Source organism: Leopardus geoffroyi, chromosome D1 (assembly GCF_018350155.1).
Source record: "Leopardus geoffroyi isolate Oge1 chromosome D1, O.geoffroyi_Oge1_pat1.0, whole genome shotgun sequence".
Taxonomy (NCBI): domain Eukaryota; kingdom Metazoa; phylum Chordata; class Mammalia; order Carnivora; family Felidae; genus Leopardus; species Leopardus geoffroyi.
In genome coordinates this window covers 60,186,103-60,199,392 of record NC_059329.1, presented here as the reverse complement: position 1 = coordinate 60,199,392, position 13,290 = coordinate 60,186,103, and the positions used below count along the sequence as shown (strand labels likewise).

General features: G+C 37.8%; 1 protein-coding gene across 1 annotated transcript in view; it reads right to left on the bottom strand.

The window, feature by feature from the left end:
• Positions 1–2,744: 2,744 nt before the first annotated feature.
• Positions 2,745–13,290, bottom strand: part of RRM1 (ribonucleotide reductase catalytic subunit M1) — a 43,173-nt gene continuing 32,627 nt past the window's right edge. Inside the window, exons 13-19 of the mRNA XM_045484232.1 lie at positions 12,964–13,113; positions 12,539–12,760; positions 10,133–10,209; positions 7,024–7,159; positions 6,134–6,229; positions 4,380–4,568; positions 2,745–3,370 (exon numbers count right to left, since the gene is read on the bottom strand). Coding sequence (XP_045340188.1) covers positions 3,182–3,370; positions 4,380–4,568; positions 6,134–6,229; positions 7,024–7,159; positions 10,133–10,209; positions 12,539–12,760; positions 12,964–13,113 — 1,059 coding nt within the window. The 3' untranslated portion in view covers positions 2,745–3,181. The remainder of the gene's footprint in view (positions 3,371–4,379; positions 4,569–6,133; positions 6,230–7,023; positions 7,160–10,132; positions 10,210–12,538; positions 12,761–12,963; positions 13,114–13,290) is intronic.

Sequence of the window (13,290 nt, the reverse complement as noted above, 5' to 3'; positions counted from 1 at the left end):
TGCCATGCTGACGCCAGCATCCAAAGAGGCCCGCTAGGCATTGTGCCAGTCTTTTGCTTGTGGGAGGAGCCAGATGCAACAATTTATCTTTCACCATAGAAGGAATATCTCAATATGCCTCATACCATTTGACCCCTAGAAATTTCACAGAGGTAGAAGGCCCCCAAATTTTTGTCAGATTATTTCCCACCCTCTGACACACAAATGTCTTACCGATAAGCCTAGAGTAGTTGTTACTTCTTGCTCAGTAGGTCTAATCAGCACGTCATCAATGTATTGGAGCAGTGTGGAAAAGGTAGTCAAGATGAACTAAATTATGACAAAGGGCTGGAGAGTTGATACACCCTGGAGGTGGAACATACACACAATCACCCAGAACCTTGCCTCTTGTAAGTATTTGATTAGGAGCATCCAATGATGGTATTTTGAGTGTCTCTATTACCACATCACACCATAAACTATCAATACTTCCTTTACCATTGGAAATAGTCATTAGTGCCTTTAAATCTAATCAGATTAGAGAATCAATTCCAGAAACTCCAGAACCAATTCAGGAAGATTCATCTTTAAGATTTTACTCCTCTAGAACCACTTTTGGTACCAAAATCTGTATCAGTCAGGGTTCTCATTCTCTATAAAGAGAAATAAAACTAATGAGAAAATGGGAGGGGAGAGCATGAGAGAGAGGGAGGGAGAGAAAGGAGAGAGAGATTTTAAGTAACTGTCTCACACAATTGTGGAACTAGCAAATCTAAAATTGGCAGAGCAGGCTGGCACACTGGAGACCCAGAAAAGAAGTGATATTGTAGCTCAAGTCCGAAGGCAGTCTGAAGACAAAAGTCTTTCTTTCTTAGGGGACCTCAATCTTTCTTCTCTTAAGGCCTTCAACTGATTGGATGAGGAACCCACATTATGGAGGGTAATCTGATTTACTCAAAGTCTACTGATTTAAATGTTAATGTCATCTAAAAAAATATCTTCACAGCTATCTAGGCTAGTGTTTGACCAAGTATCTGTGTACCATGGCCTAGCCAGTTGACACATAAAATTAACAATCACAGATGCCTAGGCTCAGAAAAAAGCCTACCCATATGTGGAGAAAGTGCCCTAGCACAGAGCCAGTCTACATAGAGAGCTCCTGAAATTCAAGGATATCTGTCAAAACATTAACTGAACAGAGATTTCAGTGATTACACACACTAGGGAATAGTCTCTGCAAAAGTAGTTTGGAAAAGTATCAAACAATATTTCAACAACAACCAAAAAATTACAGGCATTACAATGAAATAGGAAAACATAGCTCATTCAAAGGAACAAGAAAAACTGACAGAAACTATCCCTGAGGAAGCCCAGCCACCAGACTTACTAGACAAAGATATTAAAACAACTGTCTTAAAAATGCTTGAAGAGCTAAAGGAAAACATGAACAAATAAAGGAAATCAGAAAAACAATGCATTAAAATCATAATATCGACATGGAGACAGAAATCGTTCAAAGGAAACAAACAAATTTTAGAGCTGAAAAAAATAAGATGAAAAATTCACCAAGGGGACTCAAACAGATGTTGAGTGTGAAGAAGAATTAGTGACCTTGATGATATGACAGTTAAATTATTGAGCCTAAGGAACAGAAAAAATATTAGGAAAAGTGAATGACCCCTAAGGGACCTGGGGGACATAAGCAGTGGAACGAGCGACGCATTACAGGAGTCCCAGAAGGAAAAGAGAGAAAGGGGCAAAAAGATTATCTGAAGAAAAATGGCTGAAAACTTCCCAAATTTAATGAAAGATGTAAATCTACTGATCCAAGCAGGTCAACAAACATCAAGAAAGATAAACTCAGAGATCCACACCAAGGTACATTGTGATCAAACTGTCAAAAGCCATTAGGATAGCTAGTATGAAAAATACAAAAAATTAGCAAATGTCAGCAAAGATGTGGAATAATTGGAACTCTCATGCATTACTGGTAGGAATGTAAAATGGTGCAGCTTGAGCCTACAGAAAAGTTTGGCAGTTCCTCAAGTTCCTTCAAATTAAACATTGAATTATGATGTATTCCCCACAATTCCACTTCTAGGTATATACCCAGAAAAACTGAAAACAGGAATTCAGATACTGATGCATCAATGTTCAGAGCAGCATTATTCACAATAGCCAAAATGGTGGAAATAACATCAAAGTCTATTCACGTATGAATGGAAAGACAAAATGTGATATATACATACAATGGAATACTACTCAGGCTTTAAGAGGAATTAAAGTCTGCTATATGCTACATGGATGAAACCTGAAAACAGGCTAAGTGAAATAAGCCAGACACAAAAGGTCACATACTATAGTATTCCATTTATATGAGGCACCTAGAATAAGCAAATTCAAAGACAGAAAGTAGAATAGAGGTTACCAGGGATTGAGAGGTGAAGGAAATGAGGAGTTATTGTTTTAGAGTTTCTGTTTGGGATGATGACAAATTTCTGGAAATAAGATAGTGATGATGGTTGTACACTGTATATGTACTTTATGTCACTAAATTGTATGCTTTAAAGTGGGTAAAATGGTAACACTTATGCTAATATATTTTACAATAGAAAGAAGAAATAGGCATATGTTAAGATCAGAATTGTAGAAGGCATCTGAGTAATTTTTCTTAAAATATTCTCCCTGAACTCTCAAAGAACAGAAAATATTTTTTCAAATTTGACCTTTGTATGAAAATAAATGACAAATTTGGTCTCACATAATCGCTTTGAAAGTTTATTTCAGAATGACCAATAGGACCTTATCCAGATAAAGGTCCTGCCAACACTTCTCACAGGTTATGACTCAGTTTTGCTTCTATGGACCCACCAGTCAAAGCAGTAAAACTAAGTCTTCTTATGAAAACTGAGGTCACCAGAAAAGGGGTGACAAGTGGGCAATGAAACCCTATTCAGTTACTTCCTATTTGCAAGATGACCTCTTTTGCATTCCTAAAACTTCTACTTTGATTCCCAATATATTGATTTAAAATATCAGTACTTTCACACTATTATATAGAAACAGTACTTTAAATCAATTGCTCCTTTTGCTGCAATAAGGTCCAGCAAAACCTTAGCACTTCAAGCAAACCTACTGTGCCTATCTATGCTCAAGAAGTAGTTTGGCTGTGAGGAAGTGCTGGTCTCTTCCAAGCCTTTCCTCAGGACCCACACATCAGACACTCTTCTCTATTCTCCAAAGAGCACACCATGGCTGCTGTGTTCCTCTCCTTCTCTTCTTCTTCTTTTGTTGCCTTCTCCTTATCTTTCAGCTTCTCCTTATTTAGAGTGAACTGGATTGGATTCGCTGCTGGTCGTGTCCTTAAGTAATACATTCCAGTCTTCAAACCCTACACAAAGGAAGCAAATACAACAATTAGAAATTGTAAGAACACTAGACATTCGAAACCAATGTTTAAAATACATTTCCATAAACCACATCAGATTGTTTTCTAAACCTGAAATTCCATCTCCTGTAGGAAGCCTTCTCAAAAATGCTTAAAGACAAAGAGTCAGTACATTGTGTTCATTTTACCCCTAAAAAAGCTTATCTTTTTGGAAATGTCAAACATTTTTGTTCTATAGTCTTTTGTTTTTATGTGTATGACTTCCATGTTTGCCTAAAACAATGTCTGCCTTATAATTATTTAGAGAGCTAGACTGTGTCTCTGTAAAGAACAGATGATGACTACTTCAAGGATAAGTACCATCATCTTCTATTTGGTATCCCGTCTTAGCACATAGTATGTATTCAATAAATGTCTCTTAAATTAAAAAGAAAAAAATTTAATTCTATATAAGTACCCAGGTGATTGCCAGTTAATAAGGATAGAATCCAGAATCACAGGACTTTACAGTTGCCAATGACAAGCTAAGTAATTTGGCTTTTAGATTGTAGATAAAGTGGAGAAACAATGGATGTTTTTGAACAGTGAGTGGGTTGACATGTGTAAAGTTTTATTTTAGAAATGGTAGCAGTGTACAAGATAATGCAGTTACTAGAAGCAAAGAGATCAGTTAAGAAGTTAAGAATAATGGTAGTGGAACAGGAAGAAAGATATTCAAGAAACAGTACAAAGGTACAACCACCACAACCTGGTGAGTAATTGTATGGAGAATAAAGGGAGGGTCGTAGGTAACTCCAAGGTTTCAAAACTAATAATGAAATAATCCTAAAAGAAACAAGAAAATCCAAAGTGAGAGCTTAATCTGGCACAAAAACCATGGTTTGGTTTTAACATATTGGATTTGAAATGAAAGAACTAGGTGGCAATATTTAAATGGGCAGCTAAAAGGTAAAACTGCTCCAATTCCAAAATATCCCAAGCTGGCAACAAGTCCATGATTTCCTCCACCAACCTGCTTCCAGCCGTAGAAGTGCATACTAGTGAGTTTGCCATAGTTAGGCTCAGCAATGTGGATGTTCAAAGACTGGCTTTGATCAATGAAAGCACCTCTTTCAGCTGCCATCTTAAGAACGGTTTTCTGTGAAATCTCCCACACAGTCTTATAAAGTTGCTTCAGGTCATCAGGAATTTCTGGTATGTTCTGAAGAAGGAAAAACAAATGTTTATTGCACTCTGGCTGAAGAAATCAGCATAATTAACATAATTTTTTTAATGTTTATTTATTTTTGAGAGAGAGAGAGAGAGAGAGAGAGAGCAAGTGGGGTAGGAACAGAGAGAGAAGGGGAAGAGGATCTGAAGCAGGCTCCGCACTGACAGCAGCGAGCCTGACGCAGGGCTTGAACTCATGAACCATGAGATCATAATCTAAGCCAAAGTCAGAGTCTCAACTGACTGAGCCACCCAGGTGTCCCTTTAATTAACATAATTAATGATACCAGGGTCTGGCCTCAGTTCTATTTCCTGCCAGATCTGACCCATACCGTTCAGTATCATACAATATGAGCCCTTATCAAGTTTCCCAAGACTGCTTACCTCTGGATTAGAATGTCCAACAAAACTCCATTTAACCAACAAAATATATGGCTGGTGGTAATGATTAAAGATCCATTTCTATTTGGATTATAGCCAAAATATTCATTGTTCTAGAGGCACTTAAAAAAGGAAGGAACCAAGCAGCAATAAATGACCCTTGAGCTTTACAGAAAACACAAATAATCAGGGCTATAACTCACAGGTACATGATCAAGGGAAGCAATGAAACAAACCCCTTTTGGAGTCAACAGAACATTTTCTTAGGTATAGGGTTAATCTGCATCAAAACATACAGACTAGCTAATAGTGTTACCATTTCTTCCAGCAAAAATAGAACTGTTACAGAAATCTTTATCTGTGTTACCAAGGAGACAAATGTTTAGACAGAGGCCTCCATCTACAAATAAATGCTTCTTGGGCACCTGGGTGGCTCAGTCATTTGAACGTCCGACTTTGGCTCAGGTCACGATCTCACCGTTCAGAGTTTGTGCCCCACATTGGGCTCTATGCTGACAGCTCAGAGCCTGGAGCCTGTTTCAGATTCTGTATCTCCCTCTCTCTCTCTGCCCCTCCCTGGCTCATGGTGTCTCTCTCTCTCTCTCAAAAATAAATAAACATTAAAAGAAAAATTTTTTTAAATAAATGCTTCTTGATTCTCAGCTGCAAATATGCAAATATTTTATTGTTAAATACTATTTGCGGCTCTGTTTTTTGGACTCTGAGTCCTCAATCTCCACCATACTTTTAAATTAAGTTTGACTCTCTAATTTCACACTTTATCAGTGGTCCCCAAACTTTGATGCATTTTGGAATGACCCAGATGGTCTTTAAAAAATACTAATGCCTGGTTCCCATTTTCAGATATTCCAACTTAATTGTTATGCAACCTAAGCTTCTGAAATTTTTTTTAAGCTTCAGAATTTTAAAAGCTCCCCAACTGATTCTTATGTACAGAGAAGTTGGAAACTACTGCTTTATATTATTGCACAAACAAGAGGGAAAGGCCTAGCTATGTGAAGATGTATATAATCCTAGCACAACAATGCAGAAGTGAACATAAGCCTATATGACCACAGTGAATAGCCATTCTTTCTCTCCACTGCCTGGGATAAGTGAGAAGGTACCAATGTCCAACTTAGCTACTAAAGAGCACACTTCATTTTCATTCTGTACCTGGATAGAACCATTGCATGCAATAATCTGATTTTTCATCTCTTCATTCCACAAGCCCCGCTCGGTAAGATCCTTCAGTAAGTGCGGATTTACAATCTGAATGAAAAAGCAAAAAAGATGCCAAGGAATAATTAAGAATGACAGGGCTAAACAGGATCACAGGCCTGGGACTTAAAGAAAATAAGATCATTTAAAGAAGCATGTAACATTAGATTACTTGGTAAATTCTGTATTTTAGAAAACTGAGAGGCCCATCCTACCAAACAAAAGCTGTATTCCTTTAAAATCTTGACCTGTTATTCAAGAAACGTAATATTTGCAAAGGTGAAAAGAGCCAGCATTGCCTCAGATGGGTAAATCTTTGTGGACTCTTTTTTTTTTTTTTCTTCCTAAGAAAGGATACAATAAATTCTTAAGAAAAATTAGAAATGCATCCACTCCAAACCTACAGAAATTGATTTCAGGAGATCTGGAAATTCACAAATAAAAATCTTTTAAATTAGTGGTTCTCAACCCTACCTGCATATTAGAATTACCTGGGAACCGTAAAAAAAACACTAGTCCTACCCACCAGAAATTCTAATTTGTAAACAAGTTATTTGTAAAAATTTGTAAATTGTAACCATCATTACAGGATGGTTAAATATCATGTGAACTCTAACATCAACAAGGTACTTTCCTATGTAACCCTCAAAAATTCATTCTTTTGACAGATATTTATTAAATGTCTATTATGTGCTGAAATAGAGTAACACTGGAGATGAAGATGACTCACTTTATCAAAGCTGTGCCCTGTACTAAGCAAAAAGGGGCAAACTAAATAGGAGTTGTCATTTACTCCCAACATCGGGCTTTTGCACCATCTCCTGTAGGTCTAGTCGTGATCTCACCTGAAATTCTCCCGACAAGACTCTGCGAGTATAGATGTTGCTGGTATAAGGTTCGATGGACTCATTATTTCCCAGAATCTGAGCAGTTGAAGCAGTAGGCATCGGGGCAATAAGTAAACTGTTTCTTATACCATACCTAAAGAAAAGGAGATTATCAGATGCTGGTCCTAAAGCTATAATCTGCCAGGAAGGCAGTTACTTTATGTCACTGTAGTAAATGCAGATGCTGTGAGTGACACCATACATGCATTAGACTCATATAATGACTTTTGCATGCAACCCCAGTACAGATGCAACTTCACAGTATGAATGGTATAGCTTGCCCCTCTCCTAAATGCCTGAATCCTCAACTCAATTAGCACAATTTTTAGTGCTGGCAATTCTTATTATGCCGATTTATTAGCATTTGATACACTAGCTTGCTCAGGGAAATACTCAAATGACTGTTGGAGAGTCCCCACCTGTATCAGGGTACATTCATTCAACCCTCACTCTTTTCTAAGTACCTATATGATCACTGCGCTAAGCTCTTTAAGGAAAAATAATGATGTGAAAGTGGTCACAATCAGACATCTATCACCAAAATTCTCCACAGGAAAAAATTATGCTCAGATTATGTATATTCCTGACTTCTTCTATTACCTCTTTAATCATAACGTTCCTAGAGGAAGGTTAACATCTTTGACTCTATTCACTGCCAAACAAGAGTGCTTAAGGAAGAGTACACTATCTGAACACTGCCCTTAGCTTGTTCTTCAAAGCTTAGCCTAAGAGATGACCCCTCTAGAACATCTTTCCCAACCAGGGAGACAATGCTGAATACAAATGCCAAATATAAGGGCACCTGGGTGGCTCGGTTGAACGTCCAGGTTTGGCCCAGGTCATGATCCCATGCTTCATGTGTTCGAGCCCCGCATCAGGCTCTGTGCTGACAGGCTCAGAGCCTGGAGCCTGCTTCGGATTCTGTGTCTCCCTCTCTCTCTGTCCCTCCCCTACTCTGTCTCCCAAAAATAAACATTAAAAAAAAATTTTTTTAATGCCAAATATAAATATTTCTTCTGCAAACATTTTCTATGACATGTACCTTTATGTACATTTTAACTACTTGTGTTACATGTCTTACCTTATTTAGTCTTAAGTTTCTCAAAGAGTTTGTCTTTACTACATTCTATACCTCTGGATTTACACAGTACTTAGCTTAAAGCTTCATATCCTAATGGAATCTTAATCTCACTTTGTCACTTTGTAATTTTGAGGCATCAAGCAAACCACCAAAAGACCTCATGTCTTACTTACTCAGTAAAGTGGATAGTGATTTCCTGTCCAAAAATAGGAAAATGTATTGAAGAGTCATATATATATATGGCACATACCAAACTATGGAATTGTCTGTAATCATTAAAAACATTAGGCAGATCTGCATGGACTAAAAAAAGAAGGATGTCCAAAATAAATCCCTAAAGGTCTTAAAATATGTCAAGTTAGGGGTGCGTGGGTGGCTCAGTCAGTTAAGCATCTAACTTCGGCTCAGGTCATGATCTCACGGTTTGTGGGTTCGAGCCCTGTGTCGGACTCTGTGCTGACACCTCAGGGCCTAGAGCCTGCTTTGGATTCTGTGTCTCCCTCTCTCTCTGCCCCTTCCCCTGCTTGCACTCTGTCTCTCTCCCTCTCTCTCCCAAAAATAAATAAACATTAAACATTAAAAAAAAAAAAAAGAATGTCAAGTTTGGTCACATCTTTGGAACAAAACTGTGTGCATCTGCAAGCATACTGAAAAAGGTCTAGAAAAATACACACTATTAACAACGGTTATCTCTGGGAAAAGGAGTAAGCTGGTTTTTGTTTGTTCTGTGGAACAAGTCGTTGGCAGAAGAGGTATAAAAAGAAGGGCTGTTGGGGCACCTGGGTGGCTCAGTCGGTTGGGCCTGACTCCAGCTCAGGTCATGATCTCATGATTCGTGAGTTCGAGCCCCACATCGGCTTGCTGCTGTCAGCACAGAGCTTGCTTTGGATCCTCCGTCCCCATCTCTCTGCCCCTCCCCTGCTTGCGTGCTCTCTCTCAAAAATAAACATTTAAAAATAAAAAAAGGAAGGGCTTTTACTTTCCATTTTATTTCTGTATTTGAATTTTATTATTCATGTATTAATTTTGAAAATTTAAAAAGTTGTGTATAGAAAAATATCTATAGCATTTTGACAAAAAAAACACAAAAAATAAACTATAGCTTCATGTTTGTAAAAGTTGAATTTGCATGTAAACGTACACATGCACACATGTTCAAAAGAAAATCTGAAAGATGAGAGACAAGAAGATACAAACAGGTTTTTGGGGGAGGTGGTACTGGGATACTTTTCATTTTACTCCCTTTCACACATATATTTTCCTAGATTTTCTAATATGTATTATTTGAGTAATAAAACAATTTTAAGGTGAACAGATATTTTTAAAGAGTATTTTAAACCTATTACTTCCTTCTGTAAACATTAAACACTTTGCATATGCATTAACCCACAGATGACAGACTCATGAAGAAAATGAAAACAACTTGTTTATTATTCACTAAGCAAAACATTCTACCTGCCCTTAAATCTTTTGTTTCTTAGATTGAAAGGCCTTAAAAAACCTCAAGTTTCACAGTTTTTCTTTCACACAGTTTAACACATTACCCTCCAAAACCTCTCCAAAATCCCTAACTTATTCCTATGACAATCAATTCAGCAAAAGCCATTTTGACAAATCACCAAGGTGGTTAAGCAAAAAATAAAAGTGAAAAACATTTAAAAAGCAAGCACAATGGAAAATATGAAGGTTTAATGAGAAAAAGAATTGCTTAATCCTGATAGTTAAGCCCCTAAAACAAGATGAGTTAATAATAATACCTACCATTTATTAAAATGTTTTCAGTGTACCAAGCAATTTGCAGGTTACTATTCATATATTATCTTACAAAGTATTTTTACAAAAACAGTTCTGTAAATAGGTCATGTAAACCCCATTTAAAAGAGAAAAATAAGTTTCAGAAGTTAATAAAACGTACTTAACTTCTGAAAGCCACAATGAGAGTTAAACCCTCCTTACTTTAAAGCTACCTTACATCTCCTTACTTACTTTGCAATCTTTTCCTTGAGAAGTTTCCAGTCCCATAGGTCTGTGGGAATAACATTCCACATATCATACTGAAGGATCTAGGGAATAAACAATGCAAATTTATGACAAACCACCCTACAACAATTTAAAACCATGACAAAAACCGAATGACTGCCATGCCCTACATCCCAACAAATGTCTTCTAATGGAACTGTGTGAGGAATTCAAAGTCCAGAGATTCCCCTGGCCAAATTTCCATGCAGTCTAACTGATTAAAAGAATGTTAAAAAAACTGGTTAAGGCTTACCTCTTCCCTTTATCATATCTAGAATCCATATCATATCTACAAACCAGGAAATCCTAACATTAACAAAAGTATATTGCTGAGATGCATTCTCTTTGTATAGTAAAGTGTTACTCTATTTTCATCTTTCTTAATTGCTTTGATCTGCCCCTTGATCTATTTGCTTAGCTACTAGACATCTATTTTCAAATCACTGCATATCAGACTTCCCCAAAATCAGCAGGAACATCAAGACTAAAAATAACATAACATTTGGGGCGCCTGGGTGGCGCAGTCGGTTAAGCGTCCGACTTCAGCCAGGTCACGATCTCGCGGTCCGTGAGTTCGAGCCCCGCGTCAGGCTCTGGGCTGATGGCTCAGAACCTGGAGCCTGTTTCCGATTCTGTGTCTCCCTCTCTCTCTGCCCCTCCCCCGTTCATGCTCTGTCTCTCTCTGTCCCAAAAATAAATAAACGTTGAAAAAAAAAAATTAAAAAAAAAAAAAATAACATAACATTTTATTTTACACTGAAGAAAATCATTCTACCAATAATAAAGGCAGTGTGGACAGCAGAATTGTTCCCAGGTTCTCACCCCCTGGTGCACAGCCCATGTACAATGTCCTCCTCCCGAATGTGGGCAAGACCTGGGAATATGATGGATGTCACTTACATGATTATGGCAAAGGTGAAAAGTCTCTGCAGATGTAATTAAGGTCACCAATCAGTTAATTTTGAGATAAACAAAAGAGAAATTATCCTGGGTAGACCCGACTTATCAGATAAAAGCCCTCAAAAGAGCAATTGGACTCGGGTATTCTTGAAATGAGAACACTCTCTCACTAGCTTTGAAGAAGCAAGATGTCATGAGTTCTACAGCTACAAAAAATATGAATTCTGCCAACAACCAGGTGAGCTTAGAAGAGGACTCTGAGCTTCAGATGAGACTCCAGCCTCTACCAACACCTTGACTATAGCCTTGTGAGACCCAAACTAAGGCAAGCTTGGAACCCTGACTCAAGGAAACGATGATAACATATGTTGTTTTAATGTACTATATTTAGCGAAAGAAAACTAATACAGTTAGCATTCTTCTTAGGTCACTTTTACCAATGACTAGTTCTAAATAAAACATTAAAATAAAAGGGAGGGGCACCTGGGTGGCTCAGTCGGTTGAGCGTCCAACTTCGGCTGAGGTCATGATCTCATGGCTCATGACTTTGAGCCCCACATCAGCTCTGTGCTGACAGCTCAGAGCTTGGAGTCTGCCTCGGATTCTGTGTCTCCCTCTCTCTGTTCCTCCCCTGCTCATGCTCTGTCTCTCTTTTAAAATAAATGAATGTCAAAAAAATTTTTTTTAAATAAACAAAGGGGTGAGGCATCTGGTTGGCTTAGTTGATAGAGCGTGGGACTACTGATCTCGGGTTTGTAAGTTCGAGCCCCCGTTGGGTACAGAGATTTCTTAAAATAAAAATCTTAAAAAATAAAAAAAATAAATAAATAAAAGAACTTTGCCTACGATAAAGGGAGTCTGGCTGGCTCAGTTGGTGGAGCATGCGATTCTTGATCTCAGGGTTAAATTTGAGCCCCATGTTGAGTGCAGAAATTACTTAAAAATTAAATCTTAAAAAAAAAAAGTATCTTTTTAACTCTAGAGAACAAAAGTACCATATTAGCTTCCTATGGCTGGTATAACAAATTACCATAAATTTGGTGGCTTAAAATAACAAAAATTTATTCTCTTCTAGCTCGGGAATCCAGAAGCCCAAAATGAACATGTTGGGAGGGCCACACTCCCTCCAGAGGCTCTAGAGCAGATTCTGTTCTTTGCCTCTTGCAGCTTCTAGTGACTATCAGCATTCTTGGGTTGTGGATGCATTACTCTGGTCTCTGCCTCCATCGTCATGTTGCCTCCTCCTCCCCTCTGTCTCCTACAAGGATACTGTCACTAGATTTAGGACCCACCTGGAAAATCCAGGATAATCTTATTTCAAAATCCTTAATTATATCTGCAAAGACTTTTTTAAACCAAAAAGATAACATTCACAGGTTCCAGCAATAAGATGTAAACATATCTTTTTGAGGGCAACCATTCAGCCTACTACAGGAACTTATAAGCAAAAAGAAATTTTATCCATATACTTACTCCTTTGCTGACTGGAGAGCCCTCATAGGTTTCATAAGGGCCATGCTCCTTGGCCAGGTCACAGCTGGCTTCCAAGGCTCCATAATAAATAGTTTCAAAGATTTGCTTGTTTAGTAACTGGGCTTCTGGACTCTCAAAAGGATACCTCATCAGAATAAAAGCATCTGCCAGACCTTGTACCCCGATTCCAATGGGGCGATGGCGTTTATTTGATAAGCATGCCTTTGTGCCAACAGATTTAAAGAAAGAGACATTACTGAATAGAAAAGGCAACATTCTGCACCAAATGATACCCTCTCTCTTTTTATCTCCATTTTCTCACACCATTCCACTGACAGACATTTAAATGATGACTGGCAGACCGTGATACACTCCCTCCAACTTGGATTTCGATAATTACCAATAAGCAAAAAATCTATTCATACCTCTGGGACAGGGTAGTAATTAATATCAATAATTTTATTCAAGTTTCGGACAATGACTTTGGTAACTTCAGCCAACTTCTTAAAGTCATATGTGTGTTCTGACGTGACATACATATTCAGGGCTAAGGAAGCCAAGTTACAGACTGCAACCTGGAATGCAAAGAAAAGGGGTCAAGAATCACACAATTTTTATTTCTTCCCCATGTCAATGATAGCAACATGTAAGCCTCTAATGCTCTATGATATTAAATTATAAAATTTTTATCTTTATCTTCTCCCTCTTCATTGTTCATTTCTAAATCCCAATACCTATTCACATGTGAGTTA